A 24265-nucleotide genomic window follows, 5' to 3' on the forward strand; every position below is an offset into this window, starting at 1 on the left:
AGCAATTATTTTGTTTGTGCCAATCAGACACCACACCACATTCTTTTTGTTAAATGGCTGACTACAAAGCTGCTAGTACAGAAATTCAGACATGCCAGTCACTGCACAACAAAAAACTATTTATGATTGACAGATTATAACATGATGCAGGTATGAACAATTTAAGGGAACATCTGTTATCTTTTAAAAATGTATATGACTTGTTTTCAGCTTTTCAAAGGCTTTTTTTAAAAAAAGCTAGATATTGTGTAATGAATGTTGAGGCAATGGCAGCTGCTTCAAACTTCCTCTGTATGAGAGCATGTGGAGAGAGTTGTGTCAGCATTTTTACAAAGTGGTGAGGTTACAGGAATGAATGAGCCTTTATCTTAATTAAAATGATACACAAGCATGTGAGTGTGGAGGTCAATTCACCACCATTATAAATACTGCTAGAAAGGATAACACTATCACAGACTTATCCAATCTAAGAATTAAAGTGCAAATAACCCTTTCGCTTTTAAAAGATCACTTCATTGTCAAAACTAAGTTCAAATGACTTTTATTTGTTGCAGTGAAACATGTTCTAAAATTATATGTTTGTATCTCATCAGGTCTATGAATGTGTTTTATCGGGGCTTTGACCGGTTTGCGTTTGGGCCAACAGTTCACACGTCAAAGATATGACTCAAGAGTCAGATTGCTGAGGAAGTGGGTAGTAGGTCATGGAAAAGCTACAGGATGCGTCATCAGATTCTAAGGAGGAGGGGGATGATGGGGTGGATTCAAAGACTGCAGTATATGAAACCCTGGGACCAGATGGTGAAATAGCTTCCAGTAGTCAAAAAGGTAATGAACTAATAATATTAGTTTTTTAAAAAAAAGTTATTATAGCTGTTGTATCATTTATAAGTAATGCTCTAACTTTGAGAATAATTAAGGGTAAGTAACATTTGATTGCAAGTTATCTGGATGCCTTGGGGGATACTTGTATTGTGTAAATAGGGCTGAATAATGTACAGTCTCTTTGTAACTAATTTAGCATATTTGCTCTTTGATTCTGCTTCTCTTAGGAATATGATATTTACTAAGGTCCTATTTATATGCGTGTATCTACCTGTACTAAAATAATGGAAGCACTTGATTTAATTGATCACTAATTTAATTATGCAAATAAGTTTCCTACAATTCTGATGTGCGTTTTTTTTCTATTGAGATTGAACCAACAAAAAGTGTCTTGTGAGAGCCAACATTTTTGAATAATAGCACCAAAAGGCTTTCATGAGGCACTGACGTAGCGCTCCATTTCCACTTTTGGAATTTGGATTCAAAATTTGGCCCATTTTTAATTGGTTGCAAATTGCAAGGGTCCTTAATAGCATTCGATTGGACGTGTCAAATCCCTTTCACAATACACCAGTATTTTTCTCTCTTGTGTCATTAACATACCCAAATGGAAATGGACAAAGGTAGTAGCAGGCAAGTAGTTCCATCAAGCCTCCATCTTAGTCAATTCCTGGTATTGACTCAGTTAACTAACTTCATCCAAGATTGCCACAATACTTTGTGAAGAGGTAAATCAGTAAGAGTTTTAACAACACCAGGTTAAAGTCCAACAGGTTTATTTGGCAGCAAATGCCATTAGCTTTCGGAGCGCTGCTCCTTCGTCAGATGGAGTGGAAATCTGCAGATATCCACTCCATCTGACGAAGGAGCAGCGCTCCGAAAGTTAATGGCATTTGCTGCCAAATAAACCTGTTGGACTTTAACCTGGTGTTGTTAAAACTCTTACTATGTTTACCCCAGTCCAACGCCGGCATCTCCACATCAAGAGGTAAATCAACCAGACTTTGTGCTGTTGACTGCTGGATAGCAGGCCCTGACTGGAATTCTGCACTTGTGGATGCTGGGCTCACCTCTCACTAGCGAAGCTAATATGAGAATAAAGGCTATTCGAATGATGTACTGTGAAAACAGTACTCTGGTAAGGAGATAAAATTGTTGCTGGGACAGAGTAGATAGCTACTGCACTAAATATAATTTTTATACATTTTTTTTTAAAAAAAGGGTTTGGTTTAATGGAAGGGAAAACAATGGCACTTCTGGTTGCTTTTAACCTGGAATCAAACCAAATAACTGCAAAGGCTGTGAAGCTATTATACAGTTAAGTTCCCGAAACAAGATGGATAAAGCTGGGATTATGTAACAATTTCTGACACTAAAATTAATGTTAAACACACTAATAAAATGTTGCCATACTCCCAGAGGATCAGAGCTCCCCCCTTTGGTGGTGATGTAACCTGAGGGTCACCCCATCTCAGGTGAGGGACAAGGTTGAGAAAGCGGGACCTCCCTGGATAACCTTAGCCTCTGTTGGATTTGAACCCATGCTGTTGGCATTGTTCCTTGTCAGAAAACAGCCATCCAGACATCTGAATTTATATAGTCCCCTTCTACTTTGTGAATGATTCAATCAATAAAAATTGTGCAGTATATAAGCTCCAGTCTTAAGTAAGATAAAACTACTGCTGGAAACTTGCATGAGAAGAAGTTATTAACTAAAATACAGATACAACGATTAAAATGCAGATAAAGAAAAAGAGATACTTAAAGTTGAGCTTTCAGATCAGTCTCTTTGAGATGTTGTTGCAAGCCCATTGCTTGACTTGCTGTTTTCCAAAGTGAAGGCGTTAACACTTGAGGTTTAGTTTAGCAGCTGCGATGGCTTCTGTAGTCGAGGAGTTTGCTTTTGCAAGTGGACTCTGAACAGGAAGAACAAGTCATGGGAGTAAGTGAAGGCTCCTATTTTCACTTTTATGGTGCTGCAGGCTGTCGCCCTTGGTAGCCTTATTGAATCAGATAGCTGCTTCTGGAAGCCTTCCTCATCCTCTTCCTGTTGAGAAGGAATTTCTGTTTCAAAGTGTGTCTGTCATGATGTTTAAGATGGTTTTCTGTTTCAGCAGCTTCTAGCCTTTTCTTTATAGTATGAAACCTGAAGGAGGAAAAATATACAGATGGGTACACATAAGATGGTTGCCTGGGAAAGAGACATTAAACGGGCACTGACTTTCAGTACAGACGGCCACCTGAGATTAAAACATAAAGGACAGACAGCTATCCAAAGTTAAACATGCAGGAATCAAATCCTACAGGAAGCTAGCCAGGGCTTAAAGATAAGGACAATAGGGGAAGATAATGAGATTAACTACAGGTGGGATCGGGAATACATAACTGCAGGAAAACCAATTACTGTAAATTACTATATGAATAGGACGAAACTAAAAACCATTGATATCCACTGACGTAGGAAATGTATCCATTCCTAAGACAATGCAATGTTAACATGTTCATGTCTGTATCTGTCTGTATTTGTCTATAACGATGTGTTAACGATCGATCACCTACTTGATTGCAACGATGTGGTAATGGCTAGATGTCCGGTCCATCTATTGTGTAAAGGGTATAAAGATGGACTGCTCCTATTGTCTCATTGAGAGAAGGTTTGCTGCTTGTTTAGTGCCTTTTCTCCACGAAGCTTCGTTAAAATAGAACTGTATTCTTGAAACCTTCAAGCCTGACCTAGTACTTTTCCCACAACAAAACCCAAAGATAGCTGATCCTCGACTGACAAGTCATGCTTCCAAATTAGGTATTGGCCATTCAAACAGACTCCCTCTCACCTGGGGTTCTTTTTTAGCTGTTCATTAAGGTCCTGATTATCTTCGTTCCGAAAGAAAATCGGCAAGTGGAAGGATCTCATTTACACTTATGGAACATTCATTGAATAATGTATTTTGTGATCCTTCTTGAGATGAGCCTTTTCATAGAAATCATAGAAACCCTACAGTGCAGAAAGCGGCCATTTGGCCCATCGAGTCTGCACCGACCACAATCCCACCCAGGCCCTACCCCTATATCCCTACATATTTTACCCACTAATCCCTCTAACCTACGCATCTCAGGACACTAAGGGGCAAATTTAACATGGCCAATCAACCTAACCCGCACATCTTTGGACTGTGGGAGGAAACCGGAGCACCCGGAGGAAACCCACGCAGACACGAGGAGAATGTGCAAACTCCACACAGACAGTGACCCCAAGCCGGGAATCGAACCCAGGTCCCTGGAGCTGTGAAGCAGCAGTGTTAACCACTGTGCTACCGTGCCGCCCTACAAGGTTTTGGAACCGACACAGAAAGGTGCCAAGTCGTCTGTCCGTACGTCCCTTTGCTGAAGAGTGTTTTTAAACGAATGTGCTTTTCTAGCAGTTGTCCCTAAAAATTTATAATACCATAACCATACATTTGTGACTTCAATCTCTGAGTTAGACCAGGGCATCTCCTACTCCTCTCAGCCTACACTTGCAGCAGTCTTCAGCTGAAAGCAGTTTGCTTCCCATTATCTTACTCTTTAATGATATGTAACAATGAGAAAAGGGGGGGGGGGAAATGAAAATAGGCCTGTGAATTAATAGGGTTTATGGATGTTGAACTGAATTGTGTGAGATGTACTCGCATGTAACATCGAAAAATGTTGAATTTTTTTTGTAACCAATGTATTTGCTTTCTCAGATGTAATGGAAGCTGCAAGCCCATCAGTTTTACAATCCAATGTTACGAATGAGGAGGCCACCACCTCTGGAGTGAATGTTGAATGTCGGATATGTGGAGACAAGGCTTCAGGCTTCCATTATGGTGTACATGCGTGTGAGGGTTGTAAGGTACTGTTGCTACATTATGTACTCAAAATCTAACGAGATTGTAGAAATGTTCCCTCCTGTTTAATGACAGCATATATAAAGACTGAAACTTATTTGAATCCTCTTCTGCACTTTTGATGCTGCATCAATGTTCATATTAGTTAAAATTCAAGATTCCTGTTTGTAATCCAAGATACTAGATGGCTTCAGGTAAAAATCAGTTAATTTAAAAGAATCATTACGGGGTGTGGATGCCACAACGTAACGGTTTCACACAGTGCTGGCTTAAGAGTTACGACTTCAGATCAGACATGGCAACTTGCTGAATTTATGCATGTTATTTTACTGCTCTCTGATATTTTATCACATGATATTTGCACTTTGAACACTTGAATCTACCTTTAATTCAAAAGTGCTTAATTCACATGATTGAAATTAAATTCTTAGCTGAATTTTGAATTTGTTATCTACATTGCTTAATTGTAATTATTTTAAAGGGTTTCACTTTAACACAAAAATTGTCTGGAGGAAACTCTTGTTCAGGTATTTTCAAAATTAAAAGTCATGTGATTAAATAAGTGGAAATCCCAACTGGATTTTAGGTATTCTGTAAGCGAAGCTTCAGTAGAAGTATTCTACATTATGGTTTGTTCCAATGTATTTTCAATTCCACATCAGTTCATTATATATAATTTTATCAGCTTCGTCCTGAACTTGTACAAATCATGTGGAACATCTGTATATGTTTAGGATTTCATACAAGACTGAGTTCTCTGTCTTGGCCTTGCCTTCAGTGAAGAATAGTAGACAGTACTCCCTGTAGACAGAGGGAGACTAGGAACATTTTCAGCATATTATTCATACACCTTGTTATTGACTCAAGTACAAACGTAGAGATTTGGAACAAGTCAAGGAAAGGAAATAAATGGAGATATCCTCAGAAATCTAAATTAATATTGTTGGCAAATACACAAGAACTAGATCTCCTCCAGTCTGGAAATTATTATTTGGAATCACCAAGTTGTCCAGAAATTCTTTGAGCAGACTAAAACGCTCCCTCAATGTCAATATGTTATTTTAGTGTAGTACTTTGGCAGTGAATGAATGATAAGTATTTGGTAAGTAAAACCATTTTTATTATTGCGCTTTAATGATTTATCACTGTTCTATGTTTAAGGTAAATGTACCAACACACTTGTGTTTGGGCATCCCATAATAATTCTATAATCCAGAAAATCCCAAGCTCCAGAAATGGATTGGTCGGACTGGCGAGATTATATGGCAGTAAAAAGAGATTGTGTTGAGTAGAATAGTGTGGAGCTTTGTATACAGACTTTGAATATTGGAATTGTGAAGTTAAATTTCAATGCATGCAAGTTGTCTAATAGCTTACTTATAATCGTATAACTTTATTAGATAAACTTAGATCAGACAGCTAATGTTTTCCTTCCCTTTTAAAAGCAACACTTAGAGCTTGTACATAGACATTATTGCAAGTGAGAAATTCTTCATCTATACACATTGCAGCTTCCAATGTCTGTCAGAAGTCACACTCGTAGCGCTGGGAGGCAATCATTTATTCATCCTCTCAGGCAGTGCTTTACATGGAGGTGGAAATAAAGCTAACCTCAACCCTCCTGCCGTGATAGGTGGAAATATCTTTTAAAAAAGATGTAGCATGATTAGTACCATGGATAATGTCTCCAAACCTCTATTTAAAATAAATATTTGTTATCTTTATGGAACATGCTCTAGATACTAGGTTTTATCTTGCCTATTGGAGTTTATTTGAAAGGAGTTTTTTGTGAGATGAATCCCTCAATTAGTGAGATTCAGAATGTACTGCAGGAGAGTGCATATAAAGAACAGGGTATCTCGTTTGTTAATCCCTAAAAGTAAAAGTGACTGAGAGAATGCTGCTGAATCTCTGCCAGCAAATTGACTTGATCACTTTTTTTGTTAATTATTTTGAAAAGTACTTTGGAATGAAATAAAGCAATTATGGTACATGCAGTTCACTTTGTAAATTCTGACTTGGTTTTGCCACCTTTATCTGCCTTTAATCTGTGTGCCATACTGCCATAGTTCAGCCAACAGACCCTTGATATTGTAAATTTCTTGACATGAAACATAAAAGGTGATTATAAGTATAGAACCATAGAAAATTACAGCTCAGAAACAGGCCTTTTGGCCCTTCTTGTCTGTGCTGAACCATTTTATGCCTAGTCCCACTGACCTGCACTTGGACCATATCCCTCCACACCCCTCTCATCCATGAACCTGTCCAAGTTTTTCTTAAATGTTAAAAGTGACCCCGCATTTACCACTTTATCCGGCAGCTCATTCCACACTCCCACCACTCTCTGCGTGAAGAAGCCCCCCCCTAATATTCCCTTTAAACTTTTCTCCTTTCACCCTTAACCCATGCCCTCTGGTTTTTTTCTCCCCTAGCCTCAGCGGAAAAAGCCTGCTTGCATTCACTCGATCTATACCCATCAAAATCTTATACACCTCTATCAAATCTCCCCTCAATCTTCTACGCTCCAGGGAATAAAGTCCCAACCTATTCAACCTCTCTCTGTAACTCAGCTTCTCCAGTCCCGGCAACATCCTTGTGAACCTTCTCTGCACTCTTTCAATCTTATTTACATCCTTCCTGTAACTAGGTGACCAAAACTGTACACAATACTCCAAATTCGGCCTCACCAATGCCTTATATAACCTTACCATAACACTCTAACTTTTATACTCGATACTCCGATTTATAAAGGCCAATGTACCAAAGGCACTCTTTACGACCCTATCCACCTGTGACGTCACTTTTAGGGAACTCTGTACCTGTATTCCCAGATCCCTCTGTTCAACTGCACTCTTCAGAGTCCTACCATTTACCCTGTACGTTCTTCTTTGGTTTGTCCTTCCAAAGTGCAATATCTCACACTTGTCTGCGTTAAATTCCATTTGCCATTTTTCAGCCCATTTTTCTAGTTGGTCCAAATCCCTCTGCAAGCTTTGAAAACCTTCCTCACTGTCCACTACACCTCCAATCTTTGTATCATCAGCAAACTTGCTGATCCAATTTACCACATTATCATCCAGATCATTGATATAGATGACAAACAACAATGGACCCAACACCGATCCCTGTGGCACACCACTAGTCACAGGCCTCCACTCAGAGAAGCAATCCTCCACAACCACTCTCTGGCTTCTTCCATTGAGCCAGTGTCTTATCCAATTTACTACCTCCCCATGTATACCCAGCGACTGAACCTTCCTAACTAACCTCCCATGAGGGACCTTGTCAAAGGCCTTGCTGAAATAGCAACAGAATGATACTGTTTAAGTAGGTTGAAAGTAGTTGGCAGTTTGGATAACAGGTAGACCAGGAAGAATCCAGATTTGACCCCAGTTGTAGCTGAATTTCTTAATCTCAGCTACAGCAGCAACTGGTGGTTAACTGTGCCTGTGCACTTGTGAATGTCAGGAGACATATCTAGGGCTCGGCTGTGATAGAACATAGAACAGTACAGCACAGAACAGGCCCTTCGGCCCACGATGTTGTGCCGAGCTTTATCTGAAACCAAGATCAAGCTATCCCACTCCCCATCATCCTGGTGTGCTCCATGTGCCTATCCAATAACCGCTCAAATGTTCCTAAAGTGTCTGACTCCACTATCACTGCAGGCGGTCCATTCCACACCCCAACCACTCTCTGCGTATAGAACCTACCTCTGATATCCTTCCAATATCTCCCACCATGAACCCTATAGTTACGCCCCCTTGTAATAGCTCCATCCACCCGAGGAAATAGTCTTTGATGCCCTGCATGGTTGAGTAGCTTTCTGAAATTCACTTTCCAAGCTCTCGTGTGAACAGTGGACACTTTGAGTAGTTAGTGGAAGGTGATCTTTATTCAATACACCCTCAGGAGGAAAGGGTGGGGGGGCAAAAGAGAAGGGGAAAAAACTCGAGCGCTCCACTTTATTTTCCTGCTTAAAGACGCTCCGGCGCTGACCTGAGCATTTCCAACATTTCAGTTTCTACTTCCAATTTCCAACATTCACAATATTTCACTTTTGCATCCTATTAACTCCCTAGGGTTTGTTTTCCCCATGTCTATGTGAAGCATCAGACAATGTTTTACATCCTTGTTAATTTACTGTTTTGTTAGTCTTCTCTCTGTCTCTTTTAGTTGAACTTTCACCCTAGTTGTTTTAACGTTAAATTGCAAGTAGGTATTTTGTTGGGCAGTTGGGTTAGATAGTAAAGGCTGCTTAGCAGTCAGTTTTATTTACATACCAGAAAATTATCAAAGAGTTTGACTTAAATGTCCGTTTAATTAAGTCCGAGTAAAAAGACTTTTATTGGTTTGCTTTCTCAGAGTAAAATTTATTTCAATAGTTAATTGTCTTTATAATCATACAAGTGGGTCAGTAGTTTGTGGAAATAATCATTTAACAGATGCCCAATGTAACCTGATTAAGAACATAAATCCTTTACTTTTAGTTTCTCTTTCACTCTGGACAGGTTTCAGACTGACATCTGGGTATAACTTTAAATTTAGTGCTTAATGCAGAACAGTTAACAGAGCAGACTTTTATCAAAGTCAGGAAGTATATTACTGAGGTAAAGAGAGGAGCAATAGCACGACCACAAGACGTGAAAACGTACAAAATTACTGAGCCAATGGCTCAAATTCACTTTTATATGACTGCAACTCCTCGCTGCATATATAAGTAGCAATAAATGATTTGGAGTCATGTAAAAGTAGATAAGTGAGACACAGATCAGATAAATTTAATCTCCAATTGCCTATATTTTACAAAGCTCAGCTGCACTAGTGGTTAATAGTGCTTCAATTGCCTTCACACGCTGGTGATAAAGAGGTAATAAAATCAGAGACAATATGCATTGTTAATTCTTCAGTCCATACTGACTGGAAGTGCTCAATGGATCAGGCCAGTATTGGATTGGTCTAGTCTAAAGAATAACAGTCCCTTTTGGAGATGTTCACCTCAGCAAGGAGAGAATTATTCTTTGAACAAAAGAAGTCAATATAAATAAAAGTGTTACAAGAAGCAAGAGAGCTGTAAGACGATAGATTATAAATAGCAGTAAGAGTGATTCAACGAACTTGTTCCCTAGCTCTGGAAGGGAGAAGACAATAATTTACACTAGACTGATTCCCCATGGTAAATAAAAGCAAAATAGTACAAATGCTGGAAATCTGAAATAAAATAGAAAATGCTGGAAATATTCAACAGGTCTGGCAGCACCTGTGGAGAGAGAATTGGAGTTAATGTTTCAGTTTGCTTAAAGCACTTGGAAAGGTGCTTTTATAAATGAAAATCTTTAGTCAGCCATGGCTCAGTTGGTAGCACTCTCACCCCAGAGTCTCAAAGTTGTGTGTTACATGTCATATTCTAACACTTGAGCACAACAATCAGGGCTGATGTTCTAATGCAACACTGAGGGAGTACTGCTCTATGAGAGGGGTGATATTTTGGATTAGACATTAAATTTAGGCCATGTCTGTCCTCTCAGATGGACATTAAAGCTCGCATGATGCAATTTCAAAGAAGAGTAGGGGAGTTATATTAGTTCCTGACCAAAATTTATTCCTCAACATTACAAAAAAGCAGATTATCCGGTCGTCATCACAATGCTGTTTGTTGGAATTTTCTGTGTGCGAATTCAGTTACAACAGTGATTACAGCTCAAATGCAGTTCATTGGCTGAAAAGCACTTTGGGCCACCTAGTGCCCCTAAAAGGTGCCACGTAACTACAGGTCTCTTTTTTATTTTTCAAATATTATGTCCCTGTTCAAAAAAAAGGCTAATTAAGTGTGGTAACCACTGGTTAATCAAACTAATGTCAGTGGTGGGAAAACAATTGGAGATCATTGTCAAAGACAAAATTCATTCTCACTTAATGAAATATGGATTTGTTAAAGGCAAATCATTAGTAACTAACCTGATTAAGCTGTTAGGGTAGTGGACCCAAATCCCATGGTATAATATGAAGCCAGATTATATGCCAACAATTTTTCTATTTTGGCATAAATGTGAGGATAGGATGCTTTGCTAAAGAGTAATTCTATTGACAAATTAGTAACCTTTTATCACAACAAGCTTTATTCATAACACAGTTTAAACATAACGCCAACAAAATGAAGCAGCTTAACTTTTAACTATTGAACAATAGGTTTTTTTTTAAAAAGAAAGGAAACGGCTCTCATTTTTAACTTGCCACTATTTTTGTTCCAAATAAGCAACATTTCCTCTTGCACTTAAATACCACTTTAATACCACTTTAAATATAGTTAGCAAACCCAGGCTTACTTGTTATAAATTGTCAACAGCCTTGAAGATTTCAGAGCGATTTTGATTTTCAGAGAAGCTTGAAGGTTTCTGCTTTTAAACATCCCCAGACAGAAACTGAGCAGAAAAACTGTTTCTCTCTCCATGTACCTAGCTTCACCTATCAACCAAATTATCACATGACCTGCATACCTAAACAAAAACCCCAGCTTCCATTCCTTTAATCAAATAAAAAACCAGGGGACCTTTTCTTTTGCAAGCAGAAGTCCATTAGCTCTTTCCTAAATAAACACTACATGGCCAAAATGAGTAATTATCCTGCTTTCCCAGCATCTGAGCTTATTCCTACCAGACATAGCAACTGCCTGTTTTAAAAAAAAACTGAATCTCAAAACATTCTCCTTAAACATAAAATCTATGAATAGCACAGTATCATCACAAAGCTCTTCGATGAAATAATAGAGAGGTTGGTGAAGATAATGCAGTAGACGTTGTGCATATGGACTTTCAAAGGACATTTGATAACATAACTCATAAGCCTTGAGTAGCATTAAAAGGATGGTGGTAACTACAAGATTTAGGGGTGATGTCATCAAATGTTTAAGATGATTAAAGCATTTAATAGGGTAGATCCTGTGATGAGAGTGTTGTCCAGGAGAGATTGAATAAGAATGAGCCTATATTCTATGCAGTTTGAGTGATGATCTCAAGGAAATGTATACAATTCTTAAAGGGCTTGATAGGGTAGATGTCGAGAGGCCATTTCCAATGGATGGAGAGTCTAGAAGAGGGATTATGGTCTTAGGATAAGGAGTCTGCCATTTACTGCTGAGATGAGAAGAAATTTCTTCACCGAGAGCATTGAGAATCTTGGAATTATCTACCCTAGATGGCAATGAAACTCGGGCATTGAATATGAAAATAGTAAATATGAAATTATATAAAATATCAAACCTGAAATTACTAGATTTATTTTTTGGTTACTAAGGGGATCAAGAAATACACAAGAACACATGAGAAATAGGAGCAGGCATAGACCATGTGGCCTGTCAAGTGTGCTCACCTATTCAGTATGACCATGGCTGACCTTGGGCTTCAACTCCAATCTTCTGCTCTCTTACCATAGCCATTGATTCCCTGAGACATCAAAAACATGTCTATCCCAGCCTTAAATGTGTTCAATGATGGAGCATCCACAGCCCTCTAGGGGTAGAGAATTCCAAAGATTCACAACCCTTTGAGTGAAATAATTTATCCTCATCTCAGTCTGAAAAGATCGGCTCCTTATCCTGAGACTGTGTCCTGTTTTTTTTTATTCCTCAATCAGCAGAAACAATCTCTCAGCATCCACCCTATCAAGCCCTTTCAGAATCTTGTACATTTCAATAAGATTACGTCTCATTCTTTTGACTCCGAATAAAGGCTCAATTGTTTTCAGTTTCTCATCATAGGACAGTCTCCTCATCCCAGAGACCAATTTAGTGAATCTTTATTGTACTGCGTTCATTGCAAGTATGTCCTTTCTTAAGTGTGGAGACCAAAGTTTCACATAATACTCCAGATCTGGTCTCACTAAAACCCTGCACAGTTGTGAGGACTTCTTTATCCCTGTACTACAATCCTCTTGCAATAAAGGTCAACATATTATTTGCCTTCCTTGTTGTACCTGCATGCTAACTTTCTGCATTCCTTGTAGGGAGCACACCCAAGTCTCATTGAACATCAACACGTAGAAGTTTCCCACCTTTTAAGAAATACTCTGCTTTTCTATTCTTATAACCAAAGTGAATAACTCCATGCTTCCCTACATTATATTCCAACTGCCATCTTGTTGGCCCCTCACTTAACCTTTCTATATTTCTTTGCAGACTTTCCGTGTTCTTCTGCAGCTTACCTTTCCCATCCAGCTTTTTATCACCAGCAAACTTAGACACATCACTCTGTCTCTCCATTTAAATCGGGATATAGATTATAAATAACTAAGGCCCCAGCGCTGATCCTTGTGGCATTCAGTTCCTGCCAATTTGAAACAACCCACTCTCTCTTTCCTGTCTGTTAAACATTCCTTTATCCATGCTAATATATTACCCCCAACTCCATGACCCCATACCTTGCCTATTAACCCCTTGTGTGGCACCTTATCAAATATCTTTTGGAAATTCAGGTATACTGCACCTACTGATTCCCCTCTAATCTACCCTACTGTTTACATCCTTTTTTAAAAACTCTTTGGATTCCCATCCCATTGTGGTTAGCAGAGCTCTCAACCACACCTGTACAATTTCCTGCACTTCTGCTCTAACCCCTTCACCTTTTTTCCACCACAACTCCCCCCCCCCTCCCCAAATCCTTGTCCTCCCTTTTCAACACCAGCCTCCACATTCAAAAGGACATCTTGTCCTCAATTTCTGCCACCTCCAGTGTGATATCGCCACCAAAAGTATCTTCACTTTCCCTTCCCTTTTAGCTATCCAAGGGGACTGTTTACTTTGCAATCCCACATGTCTACTCCTCAACCACTCCCAATGGCACCTGCCTGTGCAAGTACAAGAGATGCAGCACCTGATCTTTTATCTCCACTCACTGCCAAAGTGCCAAATACTCTTGGGTAAGCAACACGTTTCTTGTACTTTTTATTCACTGATGATGATGCAGACCCTCTGCATTGGGAAGACATGATGTTGATTGGATGAACATTTTGCAGAGCGCCTCCTTTCAATCCAGTCTCGATCTTCCAGCCACTGGTCATTTTAAATGTCTGTTCTATTTCCACTCTTCCCTTCCTTTCCTCAGTCTCCTACACTTCTTCTGAAGCTCACAGCTTGAGGAACAGAACCTTATCTTTCGGTTAGGCTCCGTACAGCCTTATGGACTCAACATCTAGTTCAACAATTTCAATTTTCTCTGTAGCCATTGGTGAAAATTCAGCATTTTCTGTTCATTACCATTTCCTTTTACAATGCACTATCACTGTCATTTGATCTCCCCTGCCTTCTACCATATTAAGAAGTCTAACAACACCAGGTTAAAGTCCAACAGGTTTATTTGGTAGCAAATGCCACCAGCTTTCGGAGCGTGCTGCTCCTTCGTCAGGTGGAGTGGGAGATATGCTCACAAACTCAATTTACAGAATAATGATTGAAATGCTAATCAAGCTAATCAAGTCTTAAAGGTACAAACAATGTGAGTGGAGAGAGCATTAAGCACAGGTTAAAGAGATGTGTATTTAACCTGTGCTTAATGCTCTCTCCACTCACATTGTCTGTACCTTTAAGACTTGATTATCTGTAAAGACTGCATTCCAACCATTATTCTGTAAATTGAGTTTGTGTCTCTGTATGCCCTGTTTGTGAGCATATCTCCCACTCCACCTAAACCTGTTAATATCTACATTTTTCAGGCTCTGATGAAAGGCCATTGAGCTGAAACTTTTAACTCTTTTTTTAAAATCTAAGGTGCATGACAGATGGATAATACCGAGGCATTAGGAATAGACTAGGTAAATTAGAATGATTCAAGGAAAGGGAAATAGAGGGATACCGGAACTGAGTGAGCACAAGGGATTAGGATACTACCTAGTGAAGGAAAAGAGCCAATATGGACTGGCTGGGTTAAATGGTCAGTTTCTTTGTAATTTAGTATTACCAATTTTCTTAGTAATTTCTTCGGCAATTAGAGTATAATAACACTCAAGTCTTTTGCCCTTCTGAGCATGTTCAGGGCTACAATCTGCAAGGGAGTCCTGCAAGTCTAGACATGTTCTAGTGCTCCTGTTTTCTTCTGTTGCTCCTGTTTTATTAAGCACATTCAATGACCAAGTCGCCACGTTTTTGGCGTCAAGGAAGAAACGAAAGAGATAAAGGAGAAGTTTTTCTTTATTCAATGTGGCTACACGGGGTTGCATACAGTGAGTAGCTAGTTTCTTTGTGGATTTATTCGATGGAATTTCGAATGAACAGCACCATGGCCATGTTCAGAGCAGTCGGAGAATTTAATGAGCGAAGTGAGGACTGGGCCGAATACATGGAGAGGATGCAGAACTCTTTAGCAAACGGAATAGTAGATGCGGTGAAGCAGCGCTCGATTCTCCTGAGTGTGTGTGCGGCAGGGAATTATAAATTGATGAGAAATCTAGCCTCGCCACAGAAGCTGGGAAGACTTAATCACTCTGGTACAGAATCCCATAATCTGAAGCCCTCAGTGACTGCTCAAAGATTCAAATTTCATAGCCATTTTCAAAAATTGGGTCAATCCGTAGCCAGCTATGGCAGAATCACACCAGCTTTATGAACACTGATTTTGGAACACTTTTAGAAGAGATACTCAGAGACAGGCTGGTCTGCAGCATTAACGAGCATAGCATTCAGCATCAGTTGTTGGGGGAAACCACACTTGCTTTTAAGATGGCTGTGAAATTTCTCAGGGCATGGAAATGGCTGCTAGCCATGCCGGAGATATTCAGCAGGCTAATGTTGTGTCCAGGCAGGAGCGCTGTACCAAATACAGAAAGAGCTTCCAGAAAAAAGGTTAAAATATTGAAGTGTTTTAGGTGTGGAGGCCCACACAATGCCAATCATTTGCAGGTTTATGGATGCTGTTTGTCGCCAATGCAGCAAGAAAGGACATTTAGCAAAGAAATGCAGAGGAAAGGCAAAAGCTGAACCAGAAAATTTAAATTTAAAGAAGCCTGAACCACCTACGCACCACATGGAAAGCTTGGAGCTGGCAGAGGAGCATGCTTACAACATGCTTCATGTTAATGAGGGGCAAGCAGAGCCCATTTTTGCTACAGTTGTACTCGATGGTGAGCAAATCAAGATGGAGGTGGACACAGGAGCCTTCGCATCTGTAATTAATAAGGAAACATGCAAGTCAATATAGGATTCTAACCAAGTGTCAGCTTATTATGTCCGAACTCCGACAGAGATTAGTCTTTCGACAGACGTCGGAAAGATCATACCTTTGCCCTGATCTTTGGAAGTCCATATTGCGTATAACGGGCAAGAAGCCACACACGCCTCCCATCTGGTCAAAGGGAAGGGGCTAAGTTTGCTAGAGTGTGACTGGCTCAGCAAAATACCATTGAACTGGGGCTAAATCAAGCACACAATGGTGACCGAAAATGTTGTTACGAAGTATCTGGACGTATTCAAAGGATGAATTGGGTACGTTGCGTGATACTACTGTAAGTTGCACGTAAATCCTCCGCTACCCCTCGCTTTTTCAAGTCCTGAACTGTGCCTTATGCCATGAGAGGGAAAGTGGAGGAGGAGTTGGAATCATTGAGCCTATTCTGTTTTCTCATTGGACAGCTCCAATCATTCCTGTTGTTAGAAATGATGGTATGGTGCATAAGAGTGCTAAGCAGTGGACAGACAGAGATCCTATTCTGTCACATGTTAAAAGTTTTCTGAAGCAAGGATGGCTAACTAAGATGGTAGGTTGAAGCCTTGTGTGAGACATAAAGACAGACTAAGTGTGCAGGATAGTTGCATACTGTGGGGATCGAGGGTGTTCGTTACACCCCCTAGTTATTTGCAAATCATGGATAAAATTCATGAGGCTCAAACAGGTGCCTCTCGAATGAAGAGTCTAGCCATGGCGTAGGTTTGGTAGCCTAATATGGATCTGGACTTCGAGAACATGGTGAAGTCCTGTTCCACTTGTCAGATAAACCAGAAGATGGAGCCACCAGAACCCCTTCATCTTTGGAAGTGGCCTGATCAGCCATGGTCTAGACTTAGTGGGACTTTCTTTTATGAATCACATGTTTTTGGTGTTCGTAGATGCGCATTTGAAATGGTTGGAAGCACATATCATGAGTAATATTACAGCTGCTGTGACAATAGAGAAGCTGTGTCAAATTTTCACAACCCAAGGGCTACTAGATTCGCTTGTTTCAGATAACGGCACTTCATTTGTAAGTGAGGTGTTTCAGGAATTCATGCAAAGGAATAATAAATGGCACGTGCGTACCGTGCCATTCCATCCAACTTCAAGTGGTTTGGCAGGGAGAGCTGTTCAAAATTGGAAGGAGGGATTGGAGAGAATGGCAGGTGATACTATAAGAACAAATATCTCAAGATTTTTATTCTAGTATTTTATCATGCTGCAATCCACTACAGGGCTCTCTCCTGCAGAATAGTTGTTGGGTAGAAGGCCAAAGACTCATCTGGATGTGTTTTGTCCAAATCTCAGAGTGAAGGTGAGCTGGAGACGACAGACGGTTTCCATTCCAAAGAGAGGCAGCTCAAACCCGATGATCAGGTCTACATTAGAAACTTTGATAATCAGAGATGGTTACTGGGAATAATTTTAAACCAAAGTGGTCCGGTACCTTGGGTCATGAGACTGCAAAACGGGAGAGTTGTTCGCAGACACCAAGATTTTATTTGCTTGTGGTATAACCCGAGTCAGGAAAAAGTTCAGAGTCAGCAACCATTGCAGATAAGATAGCAGAAGTTAATGCTGTTGTGAACATTCACCAGCAAGCGGTTCCTGGGTTTCCAGTTTCGCCAGTTGACTGTGTGAGAGGAGGAAAGGGGAATGTTCATGTAAGATTCTCAATCTACCTCTTCACTTCTGATTCCAGGCCCACTGTTACACGATTCACCAAGGATATTGTGTAGGTCAACATGCAACTGCAAAGCTCCTGACCAACTTGTATAGTGAAGACATTACTTCCGTCATATATTTGGCCTGATGGGGGTTTGGAACTTAACAGGGAGAAGTGTTCTTATAATCCTGTCTCCCTTCTGAACATGTGCAAGCTTTGGGCAGGGCTTCAGTCTGCATGAGAGATCTGTTCTGCTGTTCCTGTTTTCTTTTGTATACTACTTTCTTTATTTATGTAAGGAAGATCCTTCTTTTAGCATTCAACTACCTTATTTGTGGACTCAATTTACCACAAATTATAAAAAGCAGTTTATTGAAATCGATTTTATGTTGTCCATATTGCATTTGATGGCAAAAAATCCATGTCAAGCTGCTAACTTCTATTTGAACTATCATTGCACTGATAGAAAAGAAATCTTCCTTTGAATTTACTTTCTAAAAAAAAGTGCTTCCTGGTGGCTTAGTTGGTAAGTGAGCTATTTGAACTGAGCAGTACAAAATAGGAATGGTTTTATTTTGATTCAAGACTCTAGTCTGAATGAATTAACTAATCTTAGCCTGAATGGTGTTGAAGTTGCTGCAATTGATTGTTTCTGAGCTACTGAAATGAAAAATTAGCCAGGTTATCTATCACTCCTTGTTAAGAATGACTCCTGCTTGAAATCCTTGAACGGATGTCTAACTTGCTATCCACAATGAAATAGCCTCATGACTAGACGCTGACATGTTGAATGGCCAGCTATGTTGTTATACTGCAGCTTGAGTCAGTGGGTTGAAGCCTAACTGAAGTTGGAGCCCAATGACCAAAACATCATGCACCTATTTGTTTCTTTATACTCAGTGTTCTGTTGTTTCTCCACTCCGCTGGGATACCAGCTGGTGGTACAGCTAGAATTCTGTGTTTGCTGCATGTACAGACTACTCCAGCTGTGATTAATTGAAATTCCTAATGCAGAAATTGGCTATTCCAGAAAGTTCTTTCTCTGGTTGATGTCCAATCCGTTGAAATTCAAATGTCCTTTCCATGTTATTAACCTTGTACATTGTTCCAATAAAGATTAACTTGAGCTTCAACAGAGTATTTCATTTTCCTAGGTACACGCAAATTTCTCAACAGTAACTGATTTGAACATTACTTCAATTACTTGAGATTTTAGCTTACTTGTTTTAATTTTATATCTGATGCTCATGTTTTCCATCTCATTTCGATGTACTTCTCTCGGCCTTAAGTTGCCTAAGCTATTTACAAGAAAAACAAGGTGGAAACTCGTAGCATATCAGTCAGAACAAAAATACATTTGTTATGGTGCATGGTGTTGTTCAAATGGTTAAGTTAACGTTTTATTGAGTATTGTGACCTCACTGGAAAGGAGCTCCACCCAAAATGGAACAAGAAATGAAAGAATTACATTAATTGAAACTTGTGCTTCAACAACTAGCATTCATCAGTAACATTCCAATTTTTAAAAAAAAAGTTTATTTGTTACTCACAAGTAAGGCTTACATTATTGTAATCAAATTACTGTGAAATTCCCCTAGTCGCCACAGTCCGGCGCCTGTTCAGGTCAATGCACCCTAATTAGCACGTCTTTCAGAATGTGGGAGGAAACCAGGGCACCCGGAGGTGCTCTGGTTTCCTCCCACGCAGACATGGGGAGAACATGCAAACTCCACACAGACAGTGACCCAAGCCAGGAATGGAACCCAGGTCCCTGCTAACACTGTGCTGCCTCTGAGGCATTTCCGTCTCAGCCAATGCAGTTCCTTGCATGTAAATGATCAGAAGTTTTATTCAGACATAGTTATCTAAACTTCAAAACTTGCATTCATGTCTGTTCGCTAAACTTATGCTATGTATGTATGATGATGCAGGCATTGCCAGATGTGGACACACAGGAACGTACAAAGAAAGATCAGGATCATGACAATAAAGGTTGAGTTACTGTGAATACAAAGAACAATACAGCACAGGAACAGGCCCTTCGGCCCTCCAAAATAGTATTGATTATTTTCAGAATCCAGTTTTTTCAATCCCGCTTCATGTGGTTTATGACTGAAATAACCTTTATTCACACACACACACACACACACACACACACACACACACACACACACACACACCACACACACCACACACAAACCTTGAATGGTGTTATTTTCTACATTCTGAAATTCCTTCCCTTAACTGCTCTGCCCTTCCAATTTTTGATAGTGCGATTATAAATGAAACTTCACACTACAGCAAAACAGTTTTCATGCAGCTACTTAATAAAATCAACAATATATATTTAAATAATGCAGTTTTATTAAAATAAATGTAGGTTTCCATGGCTTGTTACTGCTGCACAGGTTAAGAAACTCTTTAACCATTACCCTTGGTATGGCCTGGAATCATCCACTCCCCCTTCCCAGTCAAAAAGGAATGTTACTTGTAGTTGGCATAAAATATTTTAAAGGCTGGTCCAGCCAGCGATGCCCATGTCCTATGAATGAATTTAAAAAACCTTTTGGCAAATAGAATAGGATGGAGGAGGATCCTATTTCTTACCCAGCTTTGAAAAAGCTGGCTTTGCGTGCCAAGCTAGGAAGCCTTACTAAACATTTATCTAGAGTTCAAGACAACTTGAAGCTAGATCCTGCTAATGGCAAGAACTTGGATATTCTTTAGCATGACTTCAGAGTTTGGGCTGGAGCAGCAGCAGGATTGGCCCAGTGGGGATTTGGATCAGATAGGTAGCGGTAACAAGAGGGCTGGTATAGAGTAAGCTTTTCAGTGGATCACAGGTAAGTGACTGGAGAAAGGAGCTAAAAGAGCTCGCTCGAAGTGAAGTATGCAAGTTGAGATAGCGGGCGGAATTTTCCATGCGACCCGCCAGATGTTCCACAGCAGTGAAGGCCGTCCGCCATTGGCCGACAGTGGGATTTTCCTGTCCCGCCGTTGTTAACGGGGCTTCCTGTTGAATGCATCCCTCACCACCAGGAAACCTGCAGAGTGATTGCGCAGTCGACGAGGATGGAAGATCCCGCTGGTGTGAATGGCCGGAAAATTCCGGCCAGTGTACGATGGAAAAGTTAGTTGAAATCATTATGACAGTGCCAGGGCGTGCTTGCATGCCTTCAATATATACAGAGCATTTTTAATTAATCTACGTTTGCTCTCTAGAATTTCAAAATGACTGATCTGGCTTACTCTACAGGTGATAACGGAAAACACAAATAATTGTAAATAACTCAACAACTTGATAAGACAAGGAGTAAAATGTTGTCGGGGCTAACGTGTTATCAGAAATTTGCATGTATTTATCAATGAGCCACATACTCTGATTTGAAATGCTATTTCTGTCTCTCTGCACAGCTTAAATGTAAACTAAAATTTGGCTTCCAGGGTTTCTTCCGAAGAACAATTCGCATGAAGCTGAAGTATGAGAAATGTGATCGTAACTGTAAGATCCAGAAAAAGAACAGGAATAAGTGCCAGTATTGTCGCTTCCAGAAGTGCCTGGCATTAGGGATGTCACATAATGGTCAGTAAGTGTTGCCAAAACGAGCAAACAAAATTTTAAGACATGATAACTTGACGAGCTTTAGAGAATTGAGTAATTTTATAAGCTGTTTGTATTAATACATCTTATTTTGTATAAGTTGTGCTTTACAAGAATCTGATGTGGCAGAAATAATCTAAAAATCAGAGTTGGTTGATAACTTGCCACAACTTTATTCTTCACTCACTTCAATTGTTCAGCTTTGTTGTTGATTCCCTTTTGGATTAGTCCAGTCTTCAAAATAATTGTGCACATTATGTTGTACCTGCTAGGATAGTGCCAGGTTTAGCCTCGATCTCCGCTGAGTAACTTGTGCTGCTTGGCTGATCTGACAGATTTGCAATAAGAATTGGTTTCACTGTACCCAGGCTGTGGAGGGAGTATAATCAGCCTACCTTTCTGATCCTGATTACTATCAGAACGGGAAAGGAAAGAAAAGCAAATAAAAATCCAACTAGGCACGCCTGGTTTTAAAAGAAAAGTAAGAAGTTTAACAACACCAGATTAAAGTCCAACAGGTTTATTTGGTAGCAAAAGCCACACAAGCTTTCGGAGCCCCCAAGCCCCTTCTTCAGGTGAGTGGTCCACATCATTTTTTAAAAAACCATGAATCTTTTGGGGAGGCACAAGCTGGAGTTAATTGTGAATTTTCAAACATTACCCTCACCTTTGAGTAACGTTTAGAGCAAGGCCATGCCTGCCTATTCAGGTGGCTGGAACTGAGACCCTGCAGCCACAGCATTTTCTAATGAAAAAGAGCAGGGAGCTACCCAGGTGTGCTGGCCACCATTCACCCACAGTAAGCGCCACCACAAACATTATAACTGTTCATTCACCTCATTGCTGTTTTGCAGACTTTCTGTATGTAACCTGGCTACCTGTTTTCCTACAAAAGCCAGATGTGAAAGGTGCTCTGTAAATCTGTCAGCCCTTGTATGTTTTATAACGTCCTTAAAGCCCATCAGTTCGTAGTCCATCTTTGTAATATATCCACGGCTATTGTTTTCTATCGTTCTTGATTATCCTTTGTTATTCCTGGAATTGATGGGACAATAGCTGTGAAGGACAGTATGATCGCTGGTCCTTGCATTTTAGAAGGTTAAAGTGAAAAGGGTTACTGTTTTACAATTGTTACCAGAGGGGAGAACTGCCTGTTTTCAATTTGTGCTAACGACCTTGTGTTGAAACCTTCCATGGTAGTACATAGTGCAATGATTGATACTTGCGTAAAACAGACCCACTATTCACAGGCCTGCTTAATAATAAATAATTTAAATTTAAGCCAATTTTATGCTTAACCTAAATGAACTGAATTATTTGCCAAGTCTAATTTTGTTTTTCTCTGGTAAAACAGCCATCCGGTTTGGCCGAATGCCTGAAGCGGAGAAGAAAAAGCTAGTTGCGGGACTTCTAGCTAGTGAAACAACAGTTCAAAACCCACTAATAGCTGACCTGAAATCACTGGCAAAACACGTTTACGATGCATATCTAAAGAACTTCAATATGACTAAGAAAAAAGCACGAGATATCCTAAGTGGAAAGGCTACCAAGGATCCTGTAAGTAAAGGGAGAAGAACCTTGTTGTTCTGAGGCTGAATTTTGTGATCAGTACAGGTACTGCCATAACACTACTATACCTTGGTTTTCCTAACAATGACTACACTTGTAAGAAACAAGAACATTGCCATTATATGGTTCACTTCACATTCACTTCTCATCCCTAAGAGCTTCATAGACAATGAAACACAGCAAGAACAGATTCAATTTATCCAGTGCCTTTAAAGTAGCAAGATATCCTCTAGGTACTAATCAGACAAAAGTACTGTGCCAAAGAAGGCTGCATTGGAAGGAGTAGCCAAAAGCTTGGCTAAAGTGATGGCTTCTAAAGTGAATCTTAAAGAAGTGAGGCAGAGAAGTTATGGGAAGAAAATTCCAGAGCATCGGACCTCTTTGATTACCAAAAGGTGCAGGCCAGAGTCCTTGGTGTGGAGAGGAGTGGTGGGTTTGTAGGATAGAGAAGGGTGTTCTAAAGACGTGCTGGTTAGGTGCATTGGCCATGCTAAATCTCCCTCCGTGTACCTGAACTGGCATAGTATGGCAGCTATGGGATTTTCACAATAACTTAACTGCAGTGATAATGTAAGCCTACATGTGACAAATTTTAACTTTTAACCCTAATGAGAATTTTGAATGGGGTTTGGGAGCCAGTTCAGATTGCTCAGGGCAGGGATGACTGATGAATGGGATATGAGCAAGCAGAGTTTTGGGTTCACTGAATTTTGTGTAGGATGAGAATCAGACTGGGGAAGGAGAGGGATGAACGAGGAAAGAGGCAGAACAGATAGTTTGAATTCTAATGATGACAAAGTGCAGGAGTTGCTGGTGTTTGAGGTAACAAAGCAGTTGGTAATGGAGACAAGAAACTTTGAAGAACAGAGCCTGCTAAAATGAATTGAAATTCACCTTTGAAAAATTGGAGGTGTCTTTTTTCCATAAATCAGCTGATCTTTGCTGAGAACAATGATCTCTTCTGGTTTATTAATTGGAAAAGCTGTTGTGTTTCAAAGTTAACATCATATACAAGTACCCTGAGGCACAGCACCTGCACAATTTGATTCTCTATTCCACTTAATATATGTAATTCATAAGCAATAGAGGGTATTCAGTCCATTGAGCATGCCCCAACATACAAAAGATCATGTTTGGTCTGATTCTGGCCTTAACTCCACTTTCCTGCCTGTTCCCATAATGCTCAACTCCCTTCTTGATCAAAAGTCTGTCTAACTCAGCCTTGAATATCTTCAGTGACCCAGCTTCCACTGCTCCCTTTCCTCCAAAGAATTCTGAAAGAAGAAATTCCTCCTAATCTCTGACCTAAATGAGAGACCCCATTTTTTAAACTGAAAACAGCACAAAATATTCTAAGTGAAAAGGCTAACAAGGACCCTTAGCTCTAGATTCCTCCATGAGAGGAAACATCTTCCCTGTCAAGCCCACTCTCAATCTTATTTGGTTCAATAAGATCACCAAACTTGAATAAGTATAAGTCAACTTGTTCAACTTTTCCTCGTAAGACAATGCATTCTTCCCAGGAATCAGCCTAGTG

The 24265-nt window shown here is 40.0% G+C and overlaps 1 protein-coding gene across 6 annotated transcripts in view; it reads left to right on the forward strand.

Moving 5' to 3' along the window:
• LOC144479194 (peroxisome proliferator-activated receptor delta-like) overlaps positions 1–24265 on the forward strand; it is an 86022-nt gene that overhangs the window by 33733 nt on the left and 28024 nt on the right. For 3 of the 6 annotated variants that reach the window (XM_078197832.1, XM_078197833.1, XM_078197834.1), the window contains 4 exons: positions 594–828; positions 4551–4699; positions 21003–21141; positions 22514–22716. In XM_078197832.1, the coding sequence (XP_078053958.1) occupies positions 705–828; positions 4551–4699; positions 21003–21141; positions 22514–22716 (615 nt within the window). In that variant the 5' untranslated portion in view covers positions 594–704. Of the gene's footprint in view, positions 1–593; positions 829–4550; positions 4700–21002; positions 21146–22513; positions 22717–24265 lie in introns of those variants that run through there. The other 3 variants (XM_078197835.1, XM_078197836.1, XM_078197837.1) reach the window with 3 other exon arrangements.

This window comes from Mustelus asterias, chromosome 25 (assembly GCF_964213995.1).
Source record: "Mustelus asterias chromosome 25, sMusAst1.hap1.1, whole genome shotgun sequence".
Lineage (NCBI taxonomy): Eukaryota > Metazoa > Chordata > Chondrichthyes > Carcharhiniformes > Triakidae > Mustelus > Mustelus asterias.